The 19,394-nt window shown below is 39.7% G+C and overlaps 1 protein-coding gene across 12 annotated transcripts in view; it reads right to left on the reverse strand.

Moving 5' to 3' along the window:
- Positions 1-6,940: 6,940 nt before the first annotated feature.
- Positions 6,941-19,394, reverse strand: part of TBC1D1 (TBC1 domain family member 1) — a 101,725-nt gene continuing 89,271 nt past the window's right edge. For all 12 annotated transcript variants that reach the window (XM_074541616.1, XM_074541620.1, XM_074541617.1 and 9 more), the window contains 3 exons: positions 15,220-15,389; positions 12,340-12,510; positions 6,941-8,737 (listed from right to left, as the gene is read on the reverse strand). In XM_074541616.1, coding sequence (XP_074397717.1) covers positions 8,540-8,737; positions 12,340-12,510; positions 15,220-15,389 — 539 coding nt within the window. In that variant the 3' untranslated portion in view covers positions 6,941-8,539. The remainder of the gene's footprint in view (positions 8,738-12,339; positions 12,511-15,219; positions 15,390-19,394) is intronic.

Genomic DNA, 19,394 nt, shown 5'->3' on the forward strand with positions numbered 1-19,394 from the left:
CACTCAAAGGAAGGCAACATGGAATGGTGTAGACAGACATGAGTGAGCTCTTTCTATACTCCAAGCTTGATGGGCACAGAGTAACTCCAAACTGGGAATCATGCAACTCCTGAGTTTGGGACTGCACTGAGCTCAAACCAACAAACTTGGCCAGGAAGCAGAGCAGTAAGTTGTGGGTTCTGGGTAAAATTAAATACCTCTTTTGTAAGGCTTAGTGTATCTGAGATCACAGACAGCTTTTTGTAAATCTGCTTCTTGGGAATTGTTGAGATACACATTGGGAGATAGCCAAGAATCAAGAATGGAAGGGAGGAGCTGAATTTGGAACCATTCATCAGGAATGCTGGGTACATGTCTAACTTACATCCTTCTTTTCTGACTGAAAGAGCCAGATCTTGGTATGAATAAAAGCTTCAAGACTGCTCATGCCCTTAATTTCCTTTGGGAAGAGGGCTGGCAGTGCCAACAATTTCTGGGCAGAAACCATGCTTGGTAATGAAGGAAATCTGGGGGAAAACATAAAATCTTCCAAGAACTCCATTCCACTGGCTGATCTGCCTCAACAACAACAACAACAAAATCTTTTGGCTCTGCAGGGTCTTCAATGTTTTGTTCTTGTTTGAACAAAAGAAGCATCAACCCTTCTAGATCAAACTCTCATGGAAAGTGGAAGAGTCATCATCTCTTGACACTTGCTGGATCATATGCTGCTGTTTTTTTTTTTTTTTTTTCTCAGAAGTGCTTCACCAGAATGCACAGGACTGGTGTTAGTACAGAGCCAGTGACGCTTGTGGGCCTCACAGCTCACAAAGGAAAATACCTTAGTCCTCAGTGATGCTTTTCCTCTTGACTGTTTGGCTCATCAGGGCAGGGTGCTCAAGTGACAGACAACAGAGCTTGCAGATGTTCTGCTTATGTCTGTGTTGTGTGCATGTCCCACCTTTATGTTGCAAGATAGAACAGCTGGTGGGAGGGAAATGCAGAAGAGGGAAAGTATATCATAACCTTCTCTCTGAGAGAACTTTTAGTCACTGCAGTAACTAAAAATTGCTGAAATTCATAGCCCACAGCAGTGAACTGTTGCATGCTTTTTGCTGGGATCTCTCTGGAGGTCACACAAAGGGTTTGGGTAAATCCCTGCTGTCAGCTCTTTGCTTCTGAAACTCTCATTTCCTCCTTCTCTCACATACACTTATGTTCCTTTAATCATAGAACTTCCTATTTCTTTTTTAAGCAAAAGCTGACAATGGAAGTTTTTATCTTTTGTTGAGGCATGAGGTTTTTTAAAAGGGGAAACAAGAATTTACTGCACTTGCAATATAAACTCAGCAAATAATAATTAACACAGATCCACTCAAATGTCCAAATATATATTCCCTTATTTGTCCACAATTTTAAGCACACGTTGCCTTAATTTGTACCTATTTAGCCATGTCTTTTAAACATTAGCCCCAGTTAAAACAGTATTGCTTTCTGGAACAATCTGAAATGCTGGCTTTTTTTTTCTTTCTTTTTCCTTTTAAACAAATGCTAATAATTTTGGATGCCTAAAGATGTGCTGAGGATAGAAGACACTGTTTATGTCTGCTGGATTTAGGCTAAAACAGACTTATTTCTCCTACCCTATATGGAACTTAGCAGCTGCCAGAGTGTGGGCAATGGCTTGCATGGCACCTTTCCTGCCAGCCATTGTATCTAGGGCAGCATGCAGCAACACTGAAGTCAGCAGTTATATATGACTCCATCACTCTATCCTGTTAAATCCTGCAGGAGAGAGTTGGGCCACCTGGAGTTTCTGCAGCTACAATTTCTGTTCAGACATGGTAAAACACCTACATATGTTCTGTCTCACCATTCTTTTTCTTGTTTTCCTGCAAAATCAGTGCATTAAAGCAATCTTTCTACCCCTTTGACATAGTTTAGGAGTTTAATGCCAAACAATGAAGGTTAAGGTCAGAGACATGACAATAAACCCCAAAATTGGGAGTCAAACAATACATCCCAAATTTGTGAGCAAATAACTTTCTCATTAAACGTCAGGTAAGGTGGCAGGTATCACCAAAAAATGGTTCCATTAGGGGCTGCATAATAATAGATCAGCATCATGGACTGCCTTCGTGTAAGCTCCAGCAAAGTCACATGTTCTAAGTGTCTGTGGCTGAACTTGCTACTTAAATTATTTGCTTTCTAGGTACTGTGGAAGCTTGTTCTCAGCATGATGAAGATGTCAGTGCACCCCAGAGATATGCCAGAAGCTCTTGGAAGACATGGAAGATATTTTTGTATTAACAAGTCTTCTTTCATTTTCCATTCTAGCAGGTCATTCTGACCAGATGACTATGTTATTTAATCAGGTCTTACTTGACTTTCTCCACTGCTTGAAAAGAACAGAACACTTTCTTTATCAGAAAAACACTGCTGACACTGAAGCCTGCCTTTATGAGCTCCATCAGGGACTGAAAAAACCTGAAGGTTTTCTGAGGCCTATCCCAATTATTTCACTCTGCTCACATTTGTATTGCCTCTCAGTTCAGTGGGTATTTGCACTCACATCTCTTTATGGTATATCAGACATCCTACTGCAGGTGTTGAAAATGTCACAGCTTTATCCTGTCTGGCCCTACATGCCTTCTTATCAGTCCACCTCTTTCCATTTTTAGTAAGCATCTTGGTTTTTCCTTCTCTCAAAAATGAGCATAATGGCTGTTAACAACTTGCTGGACACATTTCCTGTATAGAATGAGCTTCAAATGCTCTAGAATGATTCTGTACTTACATAATAATTAGATTGCTATTTTACCATTTGCAAGGTTCACTGCTCCTCTGTATACCTCAGTCTCTAACCACTGAAACCACCATTTAAGATTCCTTATCAAATAATACCAGAGACAATTGGTGTATCAGGCCGTTAAACACTAAACAACAACCACATTTCAGGTTCTGTTTGTTTTGCAGTCAGACTTTTTGTGATATGCCCTAAGAGAAAACTGTGAATAATGAACTGGGAAGACATACATGTACCACTAATCCCAGCAAGAATCTATGACTTCATGAGCTCGAAGTCCCAGCCAGCAGAAGACTCTTGAAGCTACTCAGCTTATCTTAACTAGTACATGGAAGAAATGCTCTTTAAGACAACCATTGCCATGGCAATTTCAAATCTGCAACATTACAAGAAGTGTCACTATCTACAGAGCCAACAACATCCTATGCATCAAATGCTGGAAACACAGAAAAAAAGAGACTGAATATAGTAGTGTTATTAGCATTCACTCATCCTGTAAAAATTTAGGAAAAAAAAGAAATCTGAGAAAAATGAACTTGAAATAGGGCAATAGGATGAACCAAACTGTAGCAAGAGTTTTTTTTCCTGAGGACCATCTTGATTAGAATGACTTGCACATAACTACTGAGAAATGGAAACTCACTGCCTCACTAGTAGCAGAGGACCAGACAGATACAAAAGATAATTATCATATTCTGCTTTTACCTAGAAAATGAAAAATGTATTTCTCCACAAGCAGTCTGATGTGAAATGTTAACAAAAGGAAAGGTATTACATAGGAGCTCTAGAAAATGACAGAAACAGGCATTTGGTTGAACCTAGGATCAATGGCTGTTGTCAGAACATTTTTGTCAGTTGTTCCTAACCAAAAAAAGAAATGTAATGAAATTTTTCTAAAATGTCTTTGGTTCTGAAATGATGCACAAGAAAAGTCAGGGATGGGGAACTAGTAAAAGCTTCTCCAGAAGCCCTGTTTTAATAATCTCTGTTCTGTCTGCAAGAGGAGTTTCATCATCTTTTAGCATCTGTAGCCCCAACACTTTTCTAGCACCATGAAAATAAATATATGATAAAATTAGACAGAAGGAAAAGTGCATTTATACAAAAGAATAACTAGATTCTTGTACATAATGAAGTCCTTCTTAATTTTCTTTGGGTTATGCTGAAAAGGCCTATTTTGAGGCACAGAAAGTTCTTGCAGCTGCAGGTTTGTCTAGATGAAAGAAATGTTTTCTGGCAGCTACATGAGCAAATGAGTGCTTAGTGACCCACCCTAACTTAGGTTATGTAAAACTCACACATGTGCCTTCTGAAGGCACTGCCTGGATTGCAGTCCCCATGGCTGGCCTGGCTGCCAGAGCTCTCCTCCCTCCCACGCACCTGCTCCAGTGAAGCTCTGTTGAAGAAAAAATTGCTTCATGTCACAGGGTGTGACACCATATAAATGCTGTGCAATGATCTAAGGTGCCCCAAGCAACCATGGCATTTGTCCAGCTGTAGTCAAAATGTATTAATTTCAGGCATTTTTTCTGGTGTCATCAACACCAAAATTGTGTTTGCAAATACGGTGCAGTGTTTGATGTGGAAAAGAATGTGAACATGGAATTTTGAAATGGATAGCAGACTAGTAAAGGGTTGTGTTACACAGAGCCACCATTGTGCTGGAGGTGCCAAAACAGGCTCTAAGAGAACAGGCTGGCTTGTTCAGGGAAGAGCAGTGGCATGCACAGACACCTAAACAAGCCCCGGCCAGGCCAGCCCCGGAAACAGCAGCAGGGCAGATATGAAACCTGAGCTTGTGCTGGGGAGCAGCAAGGGCAGGGCTGCTCTGACGGGGACACTGAGCCAGGGGCTGAGGGTGACACGCAGGCAAAGGGAACAACTTACTGACAAGAGGCATGTCCCACAGTACTCAAAAAACTGTGTTGGCAGTTTTGGCAGATGACCAGACAAGGCTGAGCTCAATCAAGAAAGCCAAGCCCATAGGCCAGGATCAACAGGGTACATAGCCAGATGCAGGTGTAGCTGCAACATAGCTCAGGCAAGGACCAAGCACAGGAAATACAGTTTAAATGCATCTCCTAAAAGATGGTGGCAGTGTGGGAAGCAGCTGGCTTCTTCCAGCTTTCTGTTGAATGGTTGCAAGGCCAGTAGGCACTGAGGCCCAATGCTGAAATGCCTTTAAGACAGATGTCTGCATTATCTAATTAAGCAGCCAAATCTCCAGCAGAGAGGGGAATGCAGTGAGGGCACTGATAGTATCCCACCTGACTTGGCTACAAAGTGGTATGCTCTGCCATTTTGACATACCTGGCTGTTTTATTACGGTGGAATTGCAGCACCTACTGTAGTGGGCTTGAAGTAAAAAAAAATGGATTCAGTTCCTTGCTCCACAGAATGATGGAAGAAGATCCCAAAGGAGAAAAAGCACCAGATTTTTTGCCTTCTTTGCCATGCAGAGACTACTGCCCTTCATTCCGAGTCCTACTAGCTGCAGTTTTATGATTTAATCCTAAATAATGCAATTCCTATCAGATTATTGTGTTTGAAAAAAATTCCAAGAATATTTATTGACTGCTATACTACAGTCCTTGCTGATCAGAATTGCTGGCAGTGGCTGCACTCCAGCATGTATCAAACAAGAGCTGGTGTGTGCTGGGTACCTGCAGAGGTACCTGGCAAAGACACAGCATGTTTTAGTGGGACTGAGAGAGTTACTTTTGGGAGGGAGGAATAGCTGCCAATAAAGGACAAGGCTCCAGTGGCTGCATTTCCCATTTTACATTGTTTTGGCAGAGCATTGCCTGACATACCAAGTACATGTCACAGACCTTCTGGAACAATCTTTCAGAAAACCAGTAAGACAGTTTGACATGACTTAGAAGATCTAGATTGCACTGGATGTGAGCAACCAGTGAGAAATTGAAATATTTGGTGCAAACCATTGCACTTTTTTGTGACTCAGTTCTCACTCTAAACAAGAGAACTTGTGCCTTTATGAAAGTGCTTTGATTTTCCCACGATAGGCACTGTATCATTTCTCCAATTCTGTATGAAATAATGATCTCTGGAAATAGACACCAGGGCAAGAAGAAGTACATCAGACAGTCAGAAGCACAGCATGTCCCAGGTACCTACCACAATTACTCGCTGGAAGAAAACCAAACCAGAACTGGTGACCACGACACAGCGCAGCCAGTCCTCCGTCCATGCAGCACTGTTCACTGCAAAAGTTTCAGAGATCCTGCCTTTTTCTTGTTGCACATGTCAACATCAGTTCTTGCCACATTTCAGGCTAGCCTCTCTCTGGACTACTGCATCCATGTAATTCACTAGCACACTTACACTGCATCCCTTGCTGCCTTTGTCATGCACCTTTGGAAGCCTAAGTTGCACATACCAATGAATCCCTTCCTTCCTTCCTTCCCTCCTTCTTTCTTCACTGTTTTTTCTTTTCTTCAAAGATTAGGCATCACTGCAGGGGATTTTTATCTGTAGAAATGATATGGAGAAAATGTGGATTATTTCAACTTTGATTTTCTGTGAGTAATTTGCTATTTCTGCTGTGAGATTCAATTCAAATTCCACCTGATTTGCAGGTGGCTTTTAAAAAAAAATCTCTGAATCAGAAATTACTGTTAATAAAGAAGATGGTATGTGATGACAATTTCTGGTGCTCAGAAAATAGGAGACCTAATTTTACACATTTTTAAGGATGCTCAGCTACAGCATAGTTGGAGTATCAAGTATCTGGGACTAGCTCTGGGCTCTATTATTTCTTTCTCATACTTCTGGACGGAAAAGCCCTGAGCTTTTTCAAAGTTGGGAACTTGGTAAGTGGTATTACTTCCCTTCAACTTCTAGTCCAAAGCCTTTATGGAGAATTTGTGTAAGCACATTACTAAGTGCACTTAGTTGAGAACTAGAGTCACTGTTCTCAGAAAGCATGAACTGGTAAATAGGTAATAAGCAACTTTAGGCTTTTCCAACTATATAGAAGCAACTGTTCCATTGGACCAGGGAGCTGAATGGAAATTAACAACCACTGTAGACAGCACTGTACTTCCAGGGGATGTCTCATCTCACGTGGTTTTGAACTGGCACCCCACCAACTGTGGTTTTGTGTTTGAATACCAAAAAATGTAACAACATAGATGTAGGCATAGATTATTATTATTTTTATTGCTTTTGTTAAAAAGTCAGTGAATGAATGATGGCACTATGCTGTAAAAACACAACATTACTGAGTGATTGACAGTATGAGGTCCATTATGACAAGATTTTAAACATGAAGCATAAGCTTCGCTGTGGATTTCCAAATTAAAAAAAACAATCTTAAGAGGTAAATGGATTAATAATAACTGATGTATGTGGAATTTCAATACTAAGTGAATACAAAGTGGACTTGCAAAAACCAAACATATAAAAATCATGTCCTGGGTGAATCTCCATTATAACAAAACACCAGTGCCTATAAACTCAGTGCTTAGTGACTGAAAAAAACTATGGCAATATTCCTAATTCTGAAGTTAACCCAACAACAACATATCCAAGGGTATTATTGCACAATGTTGCTTTAACTGGCTTGCAAACTACTTTTGCATTAAGAAAAGTGAGACTTACTCTTTTAGATATGTAATCTTATTTGAAAGATGCGTTGCAAAATAATGGCGTCCTAATTAGAACTTCTATACCCTTTATGAAACAGTTTAAGCATATCTGGCACATCATAAAGCTCTTGAAATGACTCCACTTCAGAAAAAATCTTTAGATTTCCTAAAGGATGGGTGGGCATAGAGTAGTAAATAAAGGGGGAAAAAATGACAGTGGATGTTACTTTCCCAGAAAAAAAAAGATGTCTTACATTACACAGCAGATCAGAAATAAATAAGATGAAATTTGAAGAGTCTGAATACAAATCCTTGAATGATGCTGCAAGAGTCACAGGCTTCACCAAATTAATGTCAGTATATTTTGTTAAGAATAATGTAATTATTATATACAGTATGTTTATCAGATAATGCTAACTAACAATACACTAAATTAATGGTAGTTAAAGAAGAAATATACTAAACCAACATACTTAAAAAAAAGGAAGGCAACCCCCAGTTATGCATAGTTACATATGACAATGTCCAGCTCCCCGGAGTTCAGTGGATTCACACATTCAAGCATCAGGAAGCAGTTTTCTGAGGTGTAAACAACATAATTAACAGAACCCAGCCAAGCTGTAAGGGAGTTACACCAACAAAAATTTCAAGTCCAATACAAATCACCTGTAAATGTTACCACTCCACAGCTGTAATGGGGCAGTCATCCATTCAAAGGTTTTACACTGACATATTTCTTCAAAAGACCTTCTAAAGGATGTGCTATTTAACTTGGTGGTGATCCAGACACAAACAAAAATGTGACAAACCCAAAGCACTTAGGTTTAGAAGCACTTATTGAAGAATCCATACCATATTTACAGTGTATTGCATATGACTGCATACACTAGCAAGTTTCTCCTGTTTACTATTTCTTATGTGGCATCTTACTCTTCACAGTATTTCTACATACTAAGAGAAGAGTTTTTCCCCAGGCAACCAGCTTCTCTGATAGGGAAAGCCACCATGCCCTTATCTTGCTTTGCCACAGTAAGGTGTATATAACAAACACGACAATGTCAAATCCCCACGGATCATGACAAAATGACTCAGTTCTTCCCTTTGTTTCTTGTTCAGCTTCTCTGCTCCCTTACAGCTGTGCAGGTCAGTCAGCATCCAGTTCTTGTCTAGTAAGAAGAGGCTTCCCATCTGTATCACCCATCTTTTTTTGCATCTCTTCCACAGCTTTCAGCAGAGCTGCTCGCTCCTGCTCAAGAGTGAGAATGGACTGCTTCAGTTTGCCTTCATTGGTCAATAAAAGCTCTACTGTAGCTTCAAGGTTTTGGATTTTTCCATTAGCCACCTATCAAAGTAAAAAGATAGTAGGGGAGAAAGGATGGGAAGGGAAAAACTGGTAAATTTATTAATTACTGAAACCATCTTTAAACTATTTTTTGAGATGAATATATATAAAATACAAAAGAAATTATGAAAAATTAAACTTAGAATATAATGCAAAGTAATGAAATTAGAAAGTTGCCAAATCTCCAGATTTTATACCAAAGAACTGCAGGTTAAGATAAGCTTCTGTATGGGTCAGTTGGGAGATATTTTTGGCCAGCCACAGTTGTTGCTTTGCAAAACAAAGACAACTCAACATGTTAGCTGCATCCTCATTTCACCTCAACATTGAGTCCAATGAATACCAGGTTTGAAGGCAAAGGAGAAGAGGATTTAGAGCAATATGCAAATGGAAAACACATTGTGAAAAATTTCAAAAGTTCCCCCTCAAAAGGCTGCAAGTACTGGCCTTCTACTTCATGGTGAAACAAAGTATTACATGGTTCAGTCACCATGTGAGACCTGTAGGTACTCTGACAACGTCAGGTATCTGTCTGGAAGTTTCAGCACTGGATAATAACATTTGGAGACAGGATGAGTACAGGCTGGTCTTTGCTTTCAGGAAAGTATTTACCTTTCTGATGAGCCCACTACCCATCCTGTAATTATGATGGGTTAAAAAGTTCAGCCCTTGGGGACAAAGTATTGACAAATGATATTGACCCGTTGACATTATCTGGTGATGCATTTCCCTCCTATCAGCAATGGGTCACCTTCCGCCCTATGAAACAAGGTCTGATGCAGCCCACCTCCAAGACAAAGGGATTGCTCCAACACTACAGTGTAAGATAGTGAAGTTCCCTGCTGTAATTCTAGCTGCTGACTTGCCAGGTGGAGATGAGCTTCATAATAAACTGATTAAGGCTGTCAAGTCTATAGGGACAGGAGTGGGTGGAAGATCCCAAAATCACAGAGTGGATAGGGTTGGAAGGGATCCCTGGAGGTCATTCAGGTGCAACATCCCTGCTCAACCAGGGTCCCCTACAGCATGTCATTCAGGACTGTGTCCTGAGTGCTTGTGAATAGCTCCAGTGAAGGAGACTCCACAACCTCTCTGGGCCACCTGTGACAGTTCTCAGTCAAGGACATTGTGAAGTTCTCATGTTCAGGTGGAACTTCCTATGCATCAGTTTCTGCCCATTCCCTCTTTTCCTATTGCTCTGCACCTCTGAGTGGAGCCTGGCTCCATCCACTTCACACCTTCTCTTCATATCCTGATGACCTGCTCCAGGAGCTCCATGTCTCTCTTGCTCTGAGGAGCCCAGAACTGGGCACAGCACTCCTGATGTGCCTCACCAGGGCTGAGTAGAGGGGCAGGATCACCTCCCTTGACCCACTGGCAATGCAGTTCCTAATGCCCCACAGAATTCCATTGGCCTTCTTGGCCACAAGGACACTCTGTTGGCTCATGGACAGCCTGTTGTCCACCAGGATCCCCAGGTCCTTCTCCTCAGAGCTGCTGCCCAGCAGGTTGGCCCCCAGCCTGCGCTGGTGCCTGGGTTTATTCTTGCCCAGCTGCAGGACCCTGCACTTGCCCTTGTTACATTTCAGAAGGTTTTTCTGTGCCCGTCTCTCCAACCTGTCGAGGCCCCTCTGAAGGGCTGCACAGCACTCTGGGGTATTGGCTGCTCCTCCCAGCTTTGTGCCATCAGTGAACCCACTGAGGAGGCCTCTGCCTCTTCATCCAAGTCCTTGATGAATGAGACAAATAATACTGGGCCTAGTATTGAACCTTGCGCAACACTGCTAGTCACAGGCCTCCAACTGGACTCTGTGCCACTGATCACAACTCTTTCAGCCAGTTTTCAATCCACCACACTGTCCACTGTCCAGCCCACACTTCCCAAGCTGAAGATCCTTGATACAGGTATTTACAGGACATCACATCTTGAATATCATCCCAGAAATCCGTCTTCCCCTTACTGTATCCAACAATTTCCTTGTCCATATTTGCCCAAAGCTTTATGAAAATATCTTGCAGAAGAGTGCCTCTCCTGACTTCTCTAAGGCTCAACCTAGAACCTAAAACAGGATCAGATCTCACAGGATCAGAATGTACAGCTGAAGCAAATTTTTGTTAGGAGGGACAATCTAAATCTGCATGATTGACTGGCTTTAGTCAGGAAAAAGAACCAATGTCTGAGAAACCTAAACTTCCCTCAGCAATTATCTTACTAAGTTTATGTCTAATAATAATCAAGAGGTTTGAAATGTCTGCTTCTTACCCTTGAAGTCCTGTGGTAGTGTGTTGTTAAGTTTCTTGTGTTATTCCCCCAATTTATGTATTGTTCTCCCCTATTATGTGTAAAATGGTTTCGTTCCCCCTTCTTTCCCGCCACCGTTAGCCTGCCAGCTAAGTTGCTATAGCAACCGCTATTCATAGTTGCCGATATGTAATTGCTCCTCCCCTGGTTTCCCTTATAAGTGAAAGTTGTTTCCTCCCTGTCCAGTCAATCACTCCCTTCCTCCTCCCAGGTTTCGAGAACCTTCTGCTCTCTGGAGATGGTGGTTGGCTGGGGTCCCAGGACACCTCCTTTACCTTTTGATTATTGGTCTCCATGGAGTGTCAGTTCTGTGAAGTTCATCCCCTCACCTTTCCCGATTGGCTCCGCCTGTACCCACCCCCCCTCCTTTATAATCCTGTTTTCACCCCCTATGAAAAAAACTTTTTCCCGGCTGGTTTCCCGGTGTTTTTGGATCCGGCATCACCTTCAATAAACCGATGTTTAACCCCCGGGAAATGGTCAGCTCCGTTCCTCTCCTATACCAGCGAGGTACGCCAGTCCGCAGCCAGCACAGCCCGAGGCCATCAGACGCCGAAGGGTGCTGGCCAGGAATTGCAGAGGGGCGTCGGCCTTTCGCCCTCAGCTAGTCGGATTCTAAACTTCGGGCCACATATGTTCCTCTCTGCAAAGTCCCTTTCTCCGTCAAACTAAATGCACAGTCAAAAGTTCTAGAGCAAACATCTGTTATAAAGCAGCCAGAAAACTGACTTCTTACTCAGATAAGCAAAGAATAACCCCTTACAAAGAACAGATACGCTGCCTCTGAAAAAGCTGCAGAATATATATTTTAGAAATTATTATTTCACATAATGTTTAAACAATCTGGAAAACAGCTAAAAAATTGCAATAGAAAGTATGCTTTACAGACAATGCATCCTTCCTCTAATGTATCCTCAAACTGTGACATTAGAATTAGTATACTCATTTTTGGCAGAGTAGTATCCCTGCTGTAATAAAGCAGTGACTGAAAATATAAAAATGCAGTTGAAAAAGCACTTTATTTTTAGTTATCTTCTACAGATATGATTTTAATTAAAAGAGAAGAGGCAGTGTGTTGAATCTTTTCACTAACTACAAGTATATGCTCTAACCACCCCTCAGAATTTCTTCTGCATGTAAAATTTGAGGGCTAAACTAGATAAAACTTAGGTGTCTACATTTTAAATTCACTAGACCAAACACCAATCCCTCCTGTGATGTGGAGTTGGAGAGGCTCTTCTGAAAAGGTGCATAAATTAGAAAATTAGAATGTTAATCATATATGAGATATAAATTGTACCTGCAGTTCTTCCAGGAGATCAAAGTTTTGTTTGCGCAAGCTGCTGTTTGCCTTTTCTAATTTATCCAGTCTCTGATTGTCATTTAAAGATGAATCTATAAGCTCGTCCTGAAGCACATGATATTCAACTTCATAAGCTTGCAACTGCTTGGCAATATCCATTTCAAACACCTGTTGTATAGAAAAATATTATTAGGTGCTGTGCAGATCAAAATTGTTGCTCTCTCAAGGCTTTAAAATCTATCGATCTAGACTCAGATATTTAATCAATGCATACAAAAAAATAACTTATTTTTTGGTATTCACATTTTCTATTATGGAAATGGCAAGCCTGAGGCAGTAGAGTGCAATACATTGGCATTGGATCTACTTAAAAATTTTGCTACTGATTTGCTGCCTGACTTCAGCAAAACTACATACACTAAAGGTTTCAAGACTGTGGACTTTGTAGGGTATTCTCCTTTTCAAATTTAATACATCTCAGTTTGGCACAAACCTTTCTAGTCATACCCAGAATTAGTTGTCAGTTCAGAAAAAGTGTGGTCCAAAGTCCTGCCACATGTGTAAGGCTAAGTAAAATAAAAGCCTTAAATGAAAAACAGTAGACTTTGCTATCTTTATTTATGACTATATAGTATTTTTACAGACTGAAAGAAAAAATGTTCCATCCTTACACTAACACACTTAACAAAAACATAATGTAACATCAAAATAGATTTCTATTATTGTTAAATACAAATCACTGAAACGAATGCTCAGTCTTATCCATGAATATTAAGAAAACCTTTTCTTTTAAAAGCAGATAAATAAATTGAGAAGCAGAATGACCCAAGGGGAAAAAAACCTACTATTTTCTTTTCCTTTTTCTAGGTTTTGGCAAACATCTGCCTTCAAATTATTCATTATTATGACTCCAATTTCCACTACAAGCAGTGAAGAAGGTAGTAAATGAAAAGGACAAGTGTGCCAATCACAGAACATAGAAGAAATAAAAGTTGATTTAAAAATGTATTTGAAAAATAGCCCAAGAAGGGAAATTCCAGGGATATTCTTTATTTTTAAACCTCTTGTATTTTATTCATTTTGAAAATGAGTCAAATGTCAAATCCCATCTGAAATACCTGTTAAAAAGTCACAGGGACATTTGCCTATTTATTTGCTCTGTCTACAAATCTTTAACTGTTGGTTAAAGAAAACATGAGATGACAAAAAGTTTCTGTCACATGTCCAATAAAAAATTTTCTTGTAGTTAAATAGCAGCAGAAATGTATGTACTGAGCATCTAAGCACAAAAGGCTGAAATACAATTTTAATTTGAGTTTGATTACGCATAGGGAATTTTCATTTTCTGTGAATCTGAGCATCTCTGGAGAAGACACCCTGTTGAAATTTCACTAAAACAAGCAGTGCAATTCGGCAGGGCAGAATGTTACTTCCTCTCATGACCGCTGCCACTTTTAGCCTCTGTGCTCCTGAGGAGGGAGGGAAATCCCTGCTGTCATAACCAGAGTATGAAATCTGAAAGAAGGGAAACTTGAGGCAATAAAATGTTTTATTTGAAACCTAGCTAAGTGAAGGCACTTAGCTTAGTGCTAAGCTTAACTAAGCTAAGCTTAGTTAAGGCACGGAACCAAAGGCCATGCTGAAGAAGGATGAGGAGCATGGGGATTAACCCAGGAGCTGTGTATGGACTGTGGGCTGGTCAAAGAGCTGCTCTCTTCAGAGTCAGCCCTGATCAAAGTGGGAAACTGCTCTTCCTTCTACTCACTTCTACCTTCCCACTTCCAATTTAGAGGAGTCAGGGCTGCCTAAACAGAGCATCCCTCCCTCCTTCAGCTCAAAGCACACGGTTTTCTGCAGGTCACGAAAGCACTGCAAGTTTTTCAGCCTGGCAGGTAACACACAACCCCCTTTGCCCCTTGGAAATTCCTTCTTTCCTTCTTCCTGCACAGACGTTCTAGTTCTCATCTCTTTCCTTTGACAGTAAGCACCAGGAGCCTTTTTTCTAGCCCTAATGTGAGCTGTGTCCCCCTGAAGCTTTGCTGCCAGGGCTCAGAGGGAGCCCTTCAGCAGCCCTCTGCAGAGCACTGTGCTGCTGCTTTCTTTATCAACCCACGGGCCTTGATCTCTGGCAGCCCTTGGGGGGTGTCAGCATCTGCAGTTCTGCACAGTACAGCCCCTATGTTCTGGACCACAAAAGGCCTTCAGAAAAAACTGGCTAAAGCCCATCTTCTATTTGTCTGAAGCAGTTTAGATGTCAAGTGTGAAAAACACTTAGGATTTTTAAACAAGCAAGCTGTAATAGAAATAAGTTCTGTTTTTTTCATAATACATAAGTATCATCTGGAGTGTTACCAATGTTGCATCATTTTCCTTGTCTGCTGTTCAAAAGAATTGTATCAAGGATTCCAAGTCTTGCTCTCTAGAGTCACTACTCACTGCAACAGTCTGCACTGCCCCATGTACTCCTGAGAGAATTTTAAAGGTGCTGTTGTTACACACTGGGCCAGCACCATAAAGGCCAGTAGAGACAGAGTGGATGTGGGAAGGCTTCTAATTTCATTAAGTAAGGTTAACATTTGTGAGGCTCTTGTAAGTCAATTTATGCTTCTGATATGAGACTTGGAAGGCAAGCTTTGATGAAATAAGAATTAATTTTCACTAAAGGTTTCATAAAGTGACAATAACCAATGGTTAAAATATCATACAAAGCTACTAAGTCATCTTGGTTTACAAGACATCTGCTTCCAGAAGTTTTCAACATCTTTCAAACTTCAAGGGAGTTCTCAGCTTGAAGGAGTAGCTGTTCTGCTTTTTCTGTTGAGAACTTAACAAGAGCATTCCTTTGCATACCTCTCATGTTTTCAGTTTATTTCATACCTGACTAATGGTCTTTTCCATCTGTACCAAACCCAAATTGGGGAGAGTGCTTTTAATAAAATCAACAATAGTTTCTAGATTCTCATGCTGCAGAATCAAGGGCTTGTGGCTTCCCAAAAGGCTTAAAGCCACTTTAAATATAGCCTCTGATCCTTGAAGAAAGAGCATATCTGTGAAAACAAGGAAAAAACAGGTTATACCAAGCAAGCACATCTTTTGACAAGAATATCAAAGCAAAAAATAGTCAAAAGACAACAACTTCTGAGAGGAGTGACCTGGAGGTTAGATACACTGTGCTGGACATGTGCTCTTGGCTTTAGAAGTTTTATAGGATCAAGATTATTACTGTCAATACCACACTTGACTAACACAATCACTTATTAATTTGTTTAGTGAGTTTTCACCAAAAAAAGCAATCCAAGTTTAAGCTAGGTCTACAATAAACTAAGTAGTCAAGTTTATCAATGTTGCCACTTTTTGTGCATGTAATACTTTAGTAGGCTGTTTTCATGTTCGTAGGAATATAAATTTGAATAGAAATCTGCTCCCAGTGTCCTTTAAAAATCGTAATACAACAGGGAAAAAACCTATACCTGAAGACACAACTGAAGATCTGAAATTCGGTTTTTCTCTCATGTGGTGGAAAAGCCACAAAACCACAATAAAACATTTAGCACATGAGGCTAAATGCACACTTTCCAGTAGCCTCAAGTTTCAGGTGCATGTGTTTATTTTTAGTATGTGTCTCAACCACTTCTGTTAATATGCTAATAAGGGTATTAATAAATACTCTGAAATCTTAGTCATACAGCTTAGGTGTAAATACTGCAGGTGGCCCTGCAATGACAGCACCTGGCATACCAAGCACACTGAAACCACAATATACAGTGACCTGTCAATGTAATGTCCTTTCCTTTCTTTTACAAAGTGCTTATGTATTTACAGAGTAAAGAAATAGAAGTCTGCAATAAAGGCATCAGACAAGAAACCCAGCCTGTACAAACAGCATTGCCCTGCACTTGACTTTCCTGCTACTGTCAGAATCTGCTCCTGGTCTCACTGAAGGGCTCACCTTGCTACAGACAAAAGCATCTAATGAATTAAACAATACTGATGGAGGTGATAAAGGAATAGAAGATACTGTGGAGTTTTTATCATATTTCCTAAATATAAAATTACTTTGAAAAGGCTTCTCTCTTGTTCTTTCCCTGCTTTGTATTTGAAGCTGTGAATGCAGCCACAATCAATATTTCAATACACAAACACTTCACATAAGAAGTAGCATAGTGACACAAAAAAAAAAAAGCCTTGATACAAAAAAAAAAAAGAAAAAAAAAAGAAAAGTAAAGCAAAGAGATAGAAAAAACCCAGCATGCTGGAAGGACTACTAGCAAAACTACAGTTATCTCTGATGTAGTGAAGAACCTATAAAAGCACTGGCTAACAGCCTTTCTTAGTAAAACCAAACTATTTCCAAATTTGTATCATAATGAAATTCCCTTCTTGCACTCTTTAGCTTGCAATGTTGAAGCCATAAGTCATTTCACTCTCTCCCTCCAAGAAAGAAAAGCACAAGTAAAAACTAACCACAAATCTCACACTTTCTTGCCATTTGTCCTGGAAGGGGTCTAACATTTTTCAGCTCCGTGTTGAGCTGAATGTGAACTCCCGTGGCAGAAATTATTAAAAAGTCATAACAGAGAAGGCATCTGCCTCAATTCTCTATTGAAACTCGTAAGTATGGTAAAATGATTCATAGGGAAAGCTCTGTATTAGGACAGGAAATACTGAAGAACAGCTAGAAACACAAAGTGAAAAAAGCAAAGCTAAAAAGAATGTGTTTTTATGATTCAGCACCTGCCCCCTAATGACATGCAGATTAACTCAAGGTGACCCGAAAGTTGTTAATGAAAGTCTGTATGACTGAGCTGGTAATACACAGCTGAAATCCCTCTCTCATTTAAAACAGCAAGTACTTAACAAAGACCTGTTTGTTATCCACTCCCCATGCTTCATATTAAGCAGGCTCCCAGCCAACAACAACACAGTGAAGGTACCCAAATTAATGTCAGCATGACTGGCAGTCTACAAGATTAAAAAAATTAAGTTTTATCTACAATCTTGAAACAAAATAAACACTATTCTATCAAATCTCCTCTATGAATAAGTAAGCAGGGGTACTAAAGAATGCATCTTTCATAACACTCTACTTTCATCAGCTCCTGCTCAGAAGTCTTCAAAGTTTGGACAGATAAATGAAAACTTAAAAGGAGTTTTGCTATTTGATTCATAAAACAGTCTAACCCATTTCTTTTACATATTGCCTTTTAGATGTCTGCAAAAAGCATGCTCTATGGAAATGCAAAAGAATGGTCTGTAACAATTATATAATTAAATATATAACTGTGGGCTAGCTTCAAATACTAGGGGTTCAGAAATTAACATGCTAGAAAATGGCAGTGCAATCTCAGACTAGTAGTAACCTATAATTCAGTCACTTCAGCATCAACATTCTTTCCTCCCAAGGGTTCTAATAAGTGAGCAATGAAAATCTGTATATGTATGTTCTGCAAGAATGTGTGAAGACACAGATCAAAAATGATTGGATTTTAACTTGCAATGTTGTTGCTGACAGCCATTGGCAGAGGAACAGCTCTAACCTTTTTTGTTTAAAGTTGTGTTTCAGAGTCTTTAGTATGGGTGAGGACAAGACTTTACTTTCTAATGTAAGAGAATGTCCAATGTTCCTAACCAACGTAGCTCCAGTAAACACTGTTTTAAGGAAATTACTAAATACAAAGGAAATACTGAATTTAAGGAAAATACAAAATACAAAGCTGCAAGTGTTGGTCACATTGAACTTTCTAAAAAACATCAGAGGTTTCTAAGAAGCAACAGTTTCTGTCACACATGCTTTTCTCTTCTTGATCTAAAATCAGATGTATGGAGATCATGTATCTGTGCCTTCTATTCTAAGGCAAAGTCTTTGTTTTCTAAAGCTCTACAATCCTTCAATGACAGAGAAAATACTAATCTGTGTATTAAGGCAGAAATCCAAATATACTGGATACAGAAGGCACTTTTACAACATCACTGCAGTCACTTGCCCCATTCAAACACTTCTTACCATGTACGATACTATGAAAGATTAAGAATAACAAAAAGATGAGCTGATTAGAAACTCAGTGTATGACACTTGCATACAGCACCTAATTTGACTCCTACAGATTATTACTGTCAGCTACATACTTGTTGATGCACATTAACCTGCTTTGCACTCTTCAAGGAAAAAAACATGCTGTTTTCCCTGGAGTTTGGATGCTAATCATGGGACATATAGTTTTATTCTATACACCATCCTTTTCAATGTGAGCTTTTCTAGCATTTCTTTTAGCATGCCCTTAAACAGAAACTAGACAGGATTCTCTTTGGTTCTTCCTGAGCTCTATATTCCTATTTGTGGTAGGCAGGACCATATTTTTTTAAGTCAAGAAACTGTCAGTATTAATCTGCTAATGAGCAATTTCTTCATTGCATCTCAATCACTAAGGAAAATGAAACTGGCTTCTCACTAGAAGAGAAGAACTTGGGAGAAAGTTCCAATCCACCCCGCTCATTATGGACAATCCAGTACCACATAATGAAGTGGAAAAACAAACAACTGAAAAGGAAACAAAGCATCTTCTCAGACATCAAACAGTCTATGAAATATACATCCAGAAGATAGCATCAAGGTAAATTCTTAACTGGAATTTAATTAAAAAAGAAAGCTTCTGTAGATATTAAAAATAGGCAACAGAAGTGACTTTAGAAACTAAACCCCAGATGATTCCAAACATTTTTGGAAGTTAAACTGTCAGGACAAGAAACACTAGTTTAAATATCTTGTATTTCTGCAGAGTAAGTCCATGATTACACTGCAAGGGCCATCTCTGTGTGTGTCTTAAAACATAATGCTCAAGCTAATTTTCTGCTGACACTGCTGGAAATTATGATAATGGAGTAAATGGATATACTTCTCAGATGATGTCTTTGTTACATCTCTTTTCAGCTTAAAAATAACTAATTGTTGGTGTTGAAGTGTCATTGTCATAATACAATGGCTGCCTTCACGGCATCAAATTTTACATCCTCTCTAAAAGTGGTTACAAGGTGGGAAAATGTAATAATGGAGA

This window comes from Zonotrichia albicollis, chromosome 5 (assembly GCF_047830755.1).
Source record: "Zonotrichia albicollis isolate bZonAlb1 chromosome 5, bZonAlb1.hap1, whole genome shotgun sequence".
NCBI lineage: Eukaryota > Metazoa > Chordata > Aves > Passeriformes > Passerellidae > Zonotrichia > Zonotrichia albicollis.